The 12,996-nt window shown below is 36.0% G+C and overlaps 1 protein-coding gene across 4 annotated transcripts in view; it reads left to right on the top strand.

The window, feature by feature from the left end:
• LOC128556196 (E3 ubiquitin-protein ligase rnf213-alpha-like) overlaps positions 1–12,996 on the top strand; it is a 119,149-nt gene that overhangs the window by 14,529 nt on the left and 91,624 nt on the right. For all 4 annotated transcript variants that reach the window (XR_008370483.1, XM_053540364.1, XM_053540363.1 and 1 more), the window contains 8 exons: positions 1,847–2,013; positions 3,109–3,306; positions 5,679–5,801; positions 7,385–7,505; positions 8,966–9,207; positions 9,710–9,926; positions 10,363–10,455; positions 11,523–11,717. Coding sequence is in view for 3 of the 4 variants with exons in the window: in XM_053540364.1 (XP_053396339.1) it covers positions 1,847–2,013; positions 3,109–3,306; positions 5,679–5,801; positions 7,385–7,505; positions 8,966–9,207; positions 9,710–9,926; positions 10,363–10,455; positions 11,523–11,717 (1,356 nt within the window). In the remaining variant the exon portion in view is untranslated. The remainder of the gene's footprint in view (positions 1–1,846; positions 2,014–3,108; positions 3,307–5,678; positions 5,802–7,384; positions 7,506–8,965; positions 9,208–9,709; positions 9,927–10,362; positions 10,456–11,522; positions 11,718–12,996) is intronic.

The raw sequence follows: 12,996 nt of genomic DNA, 5'->3' as shown, positions 1-12,996 counted from the left end.
GCTAAATTAACTGTACTCTCATAAACAATTACAGTTATATTGACTTTTCTCTCATAAACAATTCCAGTTACATTAACTGTTCTCTCATAAACAATTTCAGTTACATTAACTGTGCTCTTATAAACAATTACAGTTACATTTAATTGTGCTCTCATAAACATTATAATTACATTAACTGTGCTCTCAGAAACAGGTAAGGATAGAGTATGGAATGAACTCCATTTTGTTAAATGGACATGGAGTTTTATTATTTAAATTACAGCTTTGATTTTAATGCTATCTGTATTTTCTGAAATAAATGTGATAGATAGGAGTTAAACCCAAATGTTGGTCATTTTCAATTATATATCTATCAAATTTTTAACCTAATATAACGTCTTATTAAGACCGCGTCCTAGAAAATGGAAATTTTCTTGCCAAAACTTGTACGAAATGGACTTTTATGGTTTTAATTGTGACTTTAATTTCAATCAGATAATGGTATTTTCTGAAAAAAATTGATAGATAAGAGTTAACACTACATGTTGGCATTTTTAATAACATATTTATCTAATTTTAACTGATATAAAATGAGTTGTTAAGACCACGTCCTGCAAAAAGTACATTTTCTGCCTGGAAAATTTCATGCATAGGAAGGCAAACTTATTTTTTAAACGTTTTACAAGTTTATATTATTATTATTATTATTATACCAGATTTATATCATTGGAATTAAAGTCAACAGTCAATTGCGTAAAAATTTGGTATGAAAATTGTCCATTTCATAAGGTGTGATTGCAATAAATTGTAATATTTTAGATATACATGTATATCAGCTATATATATAATTAAAAGTGACCAACATGTAGGTTTACCTCTAATTTGGGGCATCTGTGGCCAAGTGGTTAAGGTCGTTGACTTCAAATCACTTGCCCCTCATCCATGGGGTTTGAGCCTCACTCGGGGCGTTGAATTCTTCATGTGAGAAAGCCATTCAGCTGGTTTATGGAAGGTCATTGGTTCTACCCAGGTGCCCACCCCTGATGAGATAATCCACAGAGGGAGACCTCCGGTCAAATCCTTCACCATCAAAGCTGGGAAGTCATCATATGACCGATAATTAAGAAAATACAGATATCCCTAAAATTAAAGTCTCATTTAAGAAAATAAAAGTTCATTTCGTAGAAATGTGGCAAGAAAATATCCATTTGGTAGGGTGCGGTTGCAATAAATTGTAATATTTCCGTTATGTTTAATATATTATTAAAAATGACCAACATTAGGTGTTTCTCTTATTTGTCATATTTATTTAAGAATTTATCGATATATTAAAATTAAAAACATAATTAATAAAATAGAAGTCCATTTTGTACAAGTTTTGGCAAGAAAATATCCATTTTGTAGGACGCGGTCTTAATTAATCGCTACATTTCAGTTATAAATTAGACAGATATATATTATTTGAAATTACCAACATTTAGGTTTAACTCCTCTCTATCATATTTATTTAAGAAAATACCGATATCATTAAAATTAAAGTCACAATTAAGAAAAGTCCATATCATAGACGCAAAGTCCATTTCGCTAAATAGACTCCATCCAGCTGGCTTACAGAAGGTGAATGATTCTACTCGGGTGCTGACTTGTGATGAAATAATGCGCGGAGAGGCACCTTGGGTCCTCCTCCACTATCAAAGCTGGAAAGTTGCCATATACCCTAAATTGTGTTGGTGCTACATTAATCCCAACAAAAACAAATAAAGAAGATATAAACAATTACAGTTACATTAACTATGCTCCCATAATCGGTTTTCATCTGAAAATTATTTTTTGGCTATTTTGACAGTGTCATAATATTAATTCTCAGGATTTTTCTACACGGTCTTTGGATATGAGAGAAGAATCGCCAGGTCTGAGAATAGAAAGAAGAGAAAGAAATAGATTTATGGAAGTTGACAAAAATGATGATGATGATACTGAAGAGCATGAAGATGTGTTGCAGGCATATCAAATGAGAAGAACATGGGAAAGCAGGTACTGTCTAAGATCTGTGCCTTCCCTCATATTGAAGGAGTATACTAAGATAGTTCATATTATTTCAGTTTGTCAAAAAGTATGGCCACCCAGGGATGTGGTCACTTTCTAGTGTATATAGTAAAAAAGTTAAATTATCATAAATGTTTATTAGGTGACCATCTACTTATTCACATTGTCAAAAATGTAACCACCAGAGCAAATTATAGAACAATCTTCTAGTGTCATCTTCTAAATTTAATCTGCAGGCCAATTTTCAAGTTAATATTGCAGAATTGTTCCTTGTTATACCTGTTTTGTCTGAGTTGCAAAACACATGTGAGTGATATACAGCCATACTGGCCTTCTTGTTCAAAGGTTATTTTTGTTTTACAATGCTTCAGACAAATTTCATCAAAAAATGTCATGAATGAATTTTACTATGTACTGTAAACCTAGAAATGGTTTTGAGCTATTTAAGTTAGTGATTTTTGTGGTCAGTATGTTTCTGCAAAAATTTTATGATGGTGAAACAACCAGCTACCACGAAAATGCAAAAGTTTGTAGTTTGTAGCTGTAAAGCTTCTCCCCGATATATGCATATGTGTATATTTATTAAAAAAAGGAGGTTTTATCATGTATAATAATTCATTTAGATATATGAGCTACATATTTTTCTTACCCTTGTTATATAAATCCAGCTGTAGTTATTATTGATTGGTAGGTGAAAAAAGGAACAATCGGAAAGTCGTTTTGGTGCTTAAAGTACCAGTAATTTTGCCTGCGGCTGTTTGTTACGTTCTTAAGCTGTTAAGTTTTCGCGTATCTTGCGTCTGATGTATTGCGCGAATCTTTGTAGCTGCAAAGTCGCCTGTCGTCATAAAAACGCGAAATATAATGTTTGCGAATGTTTCTAGGGTTACAGTATATTGTAAGATAGTTTGAAGGAGGCCGATTTCAAAATACTTGCAACAGATTTACGTGTATATTAAGATGTAAATTGAAAACGATAAATTGAGGACAGAAAAATAGCAGCAGCTATTTCTGTATTTACATTGTTGTATGGATTATGTTGAGAATGATTTATTTGTAAAAGTATTGAAATTTGTTTTTCAGTCCACATCCATACCTGTTCTTCAACTCGGACCGATTCAGTTTTACTTTCCTTGGATTTTTCATTGATCGAGCTTCAGGAAATTTGGTCGACCAGCAGACAAGAACCATTTTAGAACGTGGTATAATGGCACCAAATTTATATGACTCTCTTGTCAGAAACCATGCTCCCATACAAGAAAATTTTGATGCCCTTCCAAGGTATGAGAAAAAAATTGCAAGGGATTTATTTATATTCATAAAGAGAATGTTGCTTGTTTTAATTTTCAAATGGTATGCAGCTATCTTGAGTCATCAGTGACTCTTATTTAATAAGTTATTTTGATATTGTTTTTTGTCTGTGTTTCACTAAGTATAACCATTTTATATGCCTATTTGAAAAAAACTGACTATTATGTGATGGCGTGTGTGTCCGGGCAACCGAAATGAAAGAGAGGGCCATCTAACAGTAAAGAGAACAAAGGAGAACAATAGCTTCAATCCATTAACAAGGGCCCCCTATTCAAACAAAAGAAAATAACAAAAGAAATGGCCCTCTCTTTCATTTCGGCCGGACATCCATCCGTCCATCTGTCCGTCCGTTTGTCATATTTTATGTCTAGAGTATAACTTAATAACCTATTAAGGTCTTGACTTTAAACGTGGTATATTGATAGATGACATGAGACAATGTGCAGAACACATGAACCAGATCTCTGGGTCAAAGGTCAAGGTCACAAATGGAGCTCAGAGGTCAAATTTGACTCTCATATTTCATGTCTGAAGCATAACTTAATAACTATTCAAGGTATTGATTTTAAAGTTTGCATACAGGTAGCTGGTGATGAAAAAATGTGCAGAGCACATAACCAGGTCAAGGTCATAAATGGAGCTCTAAGGTCAGATTGTCCGTCATATTTCGTGTCCAAAGCATGACTTAATAACCATTCAAGGTATTGACTTCAATCTTGGCATATAATTAAATTATGTAGGGGGCAATGTTATGATGTGCAGAGTGCATAGGTGGGCCGGTGGTCTAGTGGTAACACGCTTGACTGTCAGTCCAGAGGTCCGGGGTTCGAATCCCGGTCCAGACACTGGAAATTTCTGAGATGCTCTTGAGTGTCTCCCACCTAACTTAGAGGCCTGTACTGGTTCTTCCCAGGAAAGACGGCTTCGCGTGTATCAGTGCTATACACTGGGCACGTTCAAGAACCAGACTGTCTATTCGCAAAGAGCTAGGCTAAGTTAGCCTGACAAATCTGTATCTAAAAAGGATTTCTCTCTATCTGTTCTGGAGGCTTTATCTCACTCTGTCCCTCTGGTCAGGTCGCTCTGTGTCTGTACTAGTAGAGGATGAATTTCGCGCCCTGTGTGGCTGCGTTTGCTATATGTAAAGCACCTTTGAACGTGTTTATCATGAAAAGGACGCTATATAAATCTGGTATAATAATAATGATAATAACCAGGTCATGATCTAGGTTACAGCATGGTCAAATCTGTCTGTCATATTTTATATTTTGTGTCAAGAGCATACCTAATAAGGTATTGACATCACACTTATTTTTTTGTGCCTTAGTATTCAAGCACATGAACTTGGATGGTAGGTCAAAGGTTTATGTCACCAACTGAGTTTAGATCTGTCCTTTGTATTGAGAGGAACCATGTACGAACTACTACACATGTATAAGTTAACAAGAGTGTGAATATATAATGCCACTAAACTGAGATTTTTAACAAACATCTGATGCTAGATAACATTTAAATGTGAATTCAACTCTTCATACACAAATAGTTTATATATTTAGCTAAGTTGAATATATTTTGATGCATATTTTTATGCCCCCGAAGGGAGGCATGTTAGTTTTCAACTGTCCATCCGTTCGTTCGTCACAACGTTAACTTTTTGCATGAAGGCACTTTACTCGCGAACCACTGCACCCAGGACCTTCAAACTTCACATGCTGATAGTACTTATTGAGTACACGACCCCTATTGACTTTGGGGTCACCAGGTCAAAGGTCAAGGTCACAGGGGCCAATGTTAACTTTTTGCATGAAGGCACTTTACTCGCGAACCACTGCACCCAGGACCTTCAAACTTCACTTGCTGATAGTACTTATTGAGTACACGACCCCTACTGACTTTGATGTCACCAGGTCAAAGGTCAAGGTCACAGAGGCCAATGTTAACTTTTTGCATGAAGGCACTTTACTCACGAACCACTGCACCCAAGACCTTCAAACTTCACATGCTGATAGTACTTATTAAGTACACGACCCCTACTGACTTTGGGGTCACAAGGTCAAAGGTCAAAGTCACAGGGGCCAATGTTAACTTTTTGCATGAAGGCACTTTACTCGCGAACCACTGCACCCAGGACCTTCAAACTTCACATGCTGATAGTACTTATTGAGTACACGACCCCTATTGACTTTGGGGTCACCAGGTCAAAGGTCAAGGCACTACGGGGGCATCTGTCACCATTAGTGACAGCTCTTGTCTATATTTGAATCAATATTCAATAACAAAATATTTTGATGAAAGATGGACATAGAATATCTTTAAAGAAATTTGATTTGATCATGTTTCAGACATGAAAAAATCATGAAGTTGTGCAAATGTATGGGCATTGACATGCCACATGATCCAGATGACACTTATGAACTGACAACTGACAATGTAAAGAAAATCATGGCAATTTACATGCGATTTAGGTGAGTACACATTTCAGATTTCAGCAGTTTGAAAACTATCATTATATTATGATGATTTTCAGTTGTCTCTAGCAACTGTTGATATATTTAAAGGCCCAGTAGCAAGATTTATTTCATAAATCTGCAGTTGTTACTATTTACAGTAGTAGATGAATTAAATAACTATTGTAACTGACAAAAAAGTATTCAGGTAATTATGCATTTTAAGAATAGATACATTGTCTAATTTCAGTAGGTGATGGTCACAGTGACCTCAAGACTGAAAATAGTTTCCAAGCAATGTGTAGTCAGTAGATGGCCTCTTCTGTTTTTTGCTTTGAATGTCAAAGATCAGCCATAAGACTAAACAGTCCTACAGATTAATAGCAAGAGAACGCTTTGGTCTATGACCTTGGAACATGAGAGCATAATTGTTTCTGGTCAGTAGATGGCAACTATTGTTTTTGGGGTCATTGGACCAAAGGTTAAGATCATAAATTACTTGAGACTGTACATGACACATACAGTAACATCCGATAGGCAATCACTTTAGGCATATGAATTTTATAAACACTTCTTTTTTTGTTGTCTCATATGTAAATCTCGGACCCCCTAGCTCAAAGGTAAGGATCAAAGATTTAAAATAATTTTTATGCCCCCAGGCATATAGCTATAGAACTGTCCATTTGTCCAACCTACCGTACGAACCAGATTGCATAGAACCCACATTAATGACCCCATTTAGTTCATATTCACACTCAACAAGCCTAATGGCAAGACCTACAAACTGACCTAAATATATAAATGACTTTGATCCTCATATGACTCACCTTCAAACTTAAAACCTTAGTAAACAACATATTTGGTTCTACAGCCCACATTAATGACCCAATTTAGTTCATACTCATGCTCGACAAACCTTGTGGCAAGACATACAAACTGATATATATATATATAATGACTTTAAACTTCAAATGATCTTCACCTTTTAACTTAAAACCTCAAAAAAAATGTTTTTGGTCATACAACAGAGGGGTAGGATTTTGCGTTTTGAAAATGTAGCTCTTTGTTCTTGTGAAGTCAGGAAGTCTTTTATGCATAGATGGAAACTTAAATAACTTGGCTAAAACATTCAACAAGATGATGTGTTACATATAAGATCCAGACGCCTAGCTCAAATGTCAAGCCAAATCCTGTCCTGTTCATGCATGAATGATTTGTTCTGTTCAGATTTCAATTTCACTAGCGCCAGCTTTAATTTCTATTATAGTAAAAGTGAATAGACTGCATGATCCCAAAGGATCAGAAAACATAACAACACTGATTCAAAGTATTGGGAACCTTTTAAGAGCCACCACATGGCACTTCAAGACTGCTGTTATGATAGTAAATAAAATCTATATGAAGATCCTTTGGAAGCAAAGAAAACAGCCAAGACTCAAGACATCTTGCTTGAAGGTTGTGGTCACACCTGGGATTCAGTTTTAATAATTTTTGTCGAAGTGCCAGTAACACTTCTGTGTCCTTACATCACATAACATTGGCAGTTAAGTTTTCTGTTGTCAAAGACTATTTTAAAAAAATAATGTTTTAATTTTTTTCAGATGTGACATACCAGTAATCATCATGGGAGAGACAGGATGTGGTAAAACACGACTGGTCAAGTTTATGTGTGCTCTGCAACAACCGCCAGGAGTGGAGATTACCAATATGATACTTATGAAAGTAATATATGATATACCTACACATTTTAACTTTAAGCTCAAAAATTGTTTTAATCATGAAACTGGAAAAAAGTGGAAACTCAAAGGTTGTCCTACACAACAAAAATCAAAATTCTTGTAGATTGTGTTTGATTGAGCTGTTCATGGATAAAAGTAGAAATTCATGCAATCATAGAATAACCTTGTTAACGCTGTGGAGGTCCTATTTTATATATAAACTATATGAAATCTGCTGTGTATTATTTTATTAAGTCTAAACAAGATTTAAAGTGGGTCATCTAGGTGCACAAACTAGGTCACTACAGGACATTATTATGCCCCCTTCAAATGAAGGAGGGGTATATTGTTTGCAGATGTAGGTCGGTCGGTTGGTCTGTATGTAGGCCAGTCCGTTTCCGGATGATAACACAAGAACACTTGGGCCTAGGATCATGAAAGTTGATAGGGAGGTGGTTCATAACTAGCAGATGACCCCTATTGATTTTGAGGTCAGTAGGTCAAAGGTCAAGGTCACAGTGACCCGGAACAGTTGAACGGTTTCCAGATGATAAACTCAAGAACGCTTGGGCCTAGGATCATGAAAGTTAATAGGGAGGTTGGTCATGACCAGCAGATGACCCCTATTGATTTTGAGATCAGTAGGTCAAAGGTCAAGTTCACAAAGACCTGGAACAGTTAAACAATTTCCGGATGATAACTCCAGAATGCTTGGGCCTAGGATTATGAAAATTGATAGGGAGGTTGGACATAACCAGCAGATGACCATTATTGACTTTGAGGTCAGTAGGTCGAAGGTCAAGGTCACAGTGACCCGGAACAGTTAAACCGTTTCCGGACGATAACTTGAGAATGCTTAGGCCTAGGATCACGAAACTTAAAAGGGAGGTTGTTCATGATCAGCAAATGATTCCTATTGATTTTGAGGTCAGTAGGTCAAAGGTCAAGGTCACAGTGGCCCGGAACAGTTAAATGGTTTCCAAATGGTAACTCTAGTACTCTTGGGCCTAGGATCATGAAAGTTGATAGGGAGGTTGGTCATGACCAGCAGATGACCCCTATTGATTTTGAGGTCAGTAGGCCAAAAGTCAAGGTCACATTGACCTAGAACAGTTAAACCATTTCCTGACAATAACTTGAGAACGCTTGGGCCTAGGATCATTAAACTTAATAGGGAGGATGATCATGACCAGCAGATGACCCTATTAATTTTGAGGTCATTAGGTCAAAGGTCAAGGTCACATTGACCCAGAACAGTAGAATATTTGTGTACAGTGACCAAATAATTTCTGTTCCTTGTGCAATTACTGAATGCATCAAGGGGGGCATTTCGTGTTATACGAGCTCTTGTTTCATTCTAACAAGCATTTCAGGGAGCATGGGGCAGGAAATGTTGGTTGACATTTTCTTGTTATTTGTAAACGCTTTTTTTCAGCAAAATAGTAAATAACTTTCTGTTGTTAGGTTCATGGTGGGACAACAAACAAAGACATTATAAGAAAAGTAACAGAGGCTGAGAAAATTGCACTGAAGAATAAAGAAGAGCATGGAGACCATATGTATACAGTGTTATTCTTTGATGAGGCTAACACCACTGAAGCTATTGGACTTATAAAAGAAATAATGTGTGACAAAAGTATGGAAGGAAAGAAACTGAAACTGTGTGAAAACCTGAAGATGGTTGCTGCTTGTAATCCATACAGAAAGTAAGTGTAAACTTCATGAATACTACTGTCATACATGTGTTATACTAAAGTAGTTAGAATATTGATATATAGATCAGTTTATAAAGTTTTGGTTTAATCGCCCACACCCTTAGCTTAAAGGTCAAGACCATGGCCCCTAGTTCAAAGGTCAAGGTCATATTTAGATGTTAAATGCAATTTATTCATTAATTCATTCTTTTTTTTTCAGAGTGTAACTGCTTACATGAAGCCATCTTGAAATAACTTAGTCCTTGTAGAAATGATCAGAGTAAGATAATTATTTGTCCCACTTAGGTCCAAGGTCAAGGCCAACCTAAGAGTTCAAAGCAGAAGTTGACTTTTTGTGACTTGTCTGTAGATTGTTTTATGTATGAAGGGACTTTAAAACAAGTGTTTACAAAACATAAGTGTCAGATTGTAAAATGTTATGCCGACGGTAACGCTAAAAGTTCAAGGTTAAAGGTATGTAAGTCTTACTCCTTTTTTGATATATTTTTTATAGACACTCTGAAGAGCTTATAAAGAAATTAGAGCAGGCAGGACTTGGGTATCATGTTGATGCTGATGAGACAACAGACAGACTGGGTCGTGTTCCAATGAGACGTCTGGTGTACAGGGTTCAACCCCTACCACAAAGTTTACTACCACTAGTATGGGACTTTGGCCAGCTGAACACACAAGTGGAAGATCTGTATATTAGACAGATGGTCAAAAGATATGTAAGTTGTTTCATGCCATTCTGTCTTTGAATGAAATACCATGTTCCAGAACTATTAATATCTATTGCACACTTACAAATATGCTACTAACAGATGTCTTTAAAAAAGAATTGGGTAACTTTAAAATAGTATTTAGTATTTAAACTGTATTTCAGTGGACAATTTTAATATTTTCATGCGACATAACTTTTTGACCATTGTACTTGCTTTAGGTAAGGAGCAAAAAGAGTTAATTATGTGTTGGAGACATCAAGCTGGCTTGCTGAAGGTTGCTGGTTCAGGTGTCCGCCAGTACCCAAAGTTATATGTGGAGAGGGCCACTGGGGATCTTCCTCCACCTTGAAATTTGCAATGTTGCCAAATTTCTAAAGTTGTGTCAGTGTGATGTAAAATGTTACAAAACAGAACAAAAATTGTTTTGCTATGAATTTTACAGATTAGGGAGAGCAAGTTGCCAAATTTACCAGGCTTGATTGAGGTTGTTAGTGCCATCCTTACTGCATCACAAGATTATATGAGAGAACAAAGGGTAAGGCATTACAGTCCTTTAGCTGAACAAAGGATATGACAGTTCATTACTATTACTGAAGAGAGGCTAAGACATAATTATTGCTATAACTGAACAAAGGGTAATGCATGTCTTTGCTATAGCTGAATAATTTAGCAGAAAAAGTCTAAGGCATTTTGTTGCTGTAATTGGATAAGGTTTAGGCATTTAATTGCTATAGCTAACTTGTCTCTTGTATCTGAACAAAGTGTATTGCAATTATTTGCCATAGCTAAATAAGGGTAAAGCATGTCATGAATAATGGTAAGGTATTTCTTGGCTATATCTGAGTAAGTGTTAGGAATGTCATTCCTTTAGCGGCCATAATGGCTGAGCAGAGGTAAGACTATTTATGTTGTGAGACAACATCACAGTGAATATATGAAGAGACAGCAAGATGTAAACAAAGGAAGTTTCTTGAATTATTTAGATTTTACAAAATTTTATTCTTTATCTGAGTTACATGGTTCTTTCATGTTTGTTTTGGGTTTATGGTCGTTTTTCAACAGTATTTCAGTTAAGTAAAGGCAAGCAGTCAGCCTAACCAGTGTTCTTGGATTCTGTACCAGTACAAACCTGTTCTCTGCAAGAAACTACCAACTTCTCCACATGAATCAAAAGTGGAGGAAGAATGATTTCAGACACAATATCTTTTATCAAATTGTCATGGAGAACATTTGGCCCCACCCGAGGATCAAACGCACGACCTCACAATCTGTAGATCGGCACTCTCCCTATTTCATTCATGAGTTTGTAATTTCCTTATAATGTCCCTTGGAATAATGAAAATTGATGTCATTTTGGTTAGTTTGGTCAAATTGCATAAATTATCCCTTTTGTAAGACTATTTCTTAGATTTATTGATTGTATAAATCCTCAAATTTTAATTCCAAGTGAATGAATAAGATTCCCATTAATTTTCACTGTAAATTTAGAGATCAATGATATGATCAAAAGGTGTGCAATTCAAAATTTTTGGCAACTAGATGAGAGGTTTGACACTGGTTTTGTGCCAGTATTGATATAAAACTTTGCTGTGTTTGATACAGGATGAGTGCAGTTTTGTCTCGTTACGTGATGTTGACCGAGTTTTGACAGTAATGAGCTGGTTCTATCAGCAAAGTCAAGGTGACAGCACATTGTTTAGTCTGATGAATAAGAAGCTACAAGCACATGACGGAATAGATTATTCTTCTGAAGATGAGGAGGAGGTTGAAGAAGAGATGTATTTGGAAATAAGAGAAGTCAGTTCATTTAGCAATGTTTTCAAATAATGATTTTATATAATTTATGTTAATGGGGCATATCAAGGCTGCCACAATTTCACACAAAGACTGTTGTTTACTCTTGAACTAACATTGGCCTCCAGTGTAATATATTATGTTGATATGCATAATGCTTCATTAAGATTTTTCAAAGACCTGTATCTTTTTATGCCCCCGCCATAAAATGGTTGGGGGGCATATGTCCATGTATGTATTTGTGTGTGTGTATGTTTGTGTGTTTGGGAAAGGATGGTGTTTGTGTTCGAGCAATAATTTTGACATGTATGGTCTGATTTCAAAATAATTAAACACAAATGATAAGCATGGATAGATTATGTATCATGCTCAACAACTATTTCACTAGCTCAAAGGTCAAGGTCACAGTCCTTGGTTCAACTTAGCCAATTTTCACTACATATATACCGATATTGTGTTATTTGTGTCTGGTCCATAACTTTGACATGTATGGTCTGATTTCAAAATAATTTGACACAAATGATAAGCATGGATAGATTATGTAGCATGCGCAACAACCGTTTCACTAGCTCAAAGGTCTTAGTCACAGTCCTTGGTTCAACTTAGCCAATATTCGCTATATATACAGATTACTAAATTTTCTGGTTTTCCTACAATATTTGTTTTGTAAATAAATAGGGCCAAGGGTCCTTCTTTTAGTTTGTGAGCAGTACCATGCCTGTTACCTTTCTCATATTGCGGGAACATCTTTGTCTGTGACACATTTCTAGTTTATTTATATGAGGAAAGTATATAAACATATTTTTTGGAACGGTCTTTTTTAAAGTCTAATTAGACAAAACAGAACTGATAATAGTGACCCCTTTTACTCAGAAGTTTTACTGCTGTGTCATACAGTATTACCTGCGTAGTTATCCGTAGCGATCTGTACCTGTGCTGTACCTCAAAGTAGTAATCCGTATTGACACTTGGTCAAAACGTATTCAAGACATACTCCCAACTTGCAAGTTTCCCCAACTTTTGAACATGTACAAAAGTTTGAGCGATCCATAGCCATAATTGAGTGTGACTAAGTCCAACTTGGCCGAAACTTATTCATCCGTAGTTAAACGTACTAAACGTAGTTATCCGTACTGAAACGTACCTTGCCGTAGTTTGACTTGATGTCAAAGATAATCGTAATGAAAACGCTGGCTACACGTGGCCCAATTTATATGAAACTTATCGACCCGCTACTAAACCTTAATGCGAACGTAGTAATGCTTATTGATCCGTAGCTTAA

Source organism: Mercenaria mercenaria, chromosome 4, assembly GCF_021730395.1.
Source record: "Mercenaria mercenaria strain notata chromosome 4, MADL_Memer_1, whole genome shotgun sequence".
NCBI classification, from domain to species: domain Eukaryota; kingdom Metazoa; phylum Mollusca; class Bivalvia; order Venerida; family Veneridae; genus Mercenaria; species Mercenaria mercenaria.
Note: the sequence above shows the minus strand (reverse complement) of the source record. Positions and strands in the feature narration are given on the sequence as shown.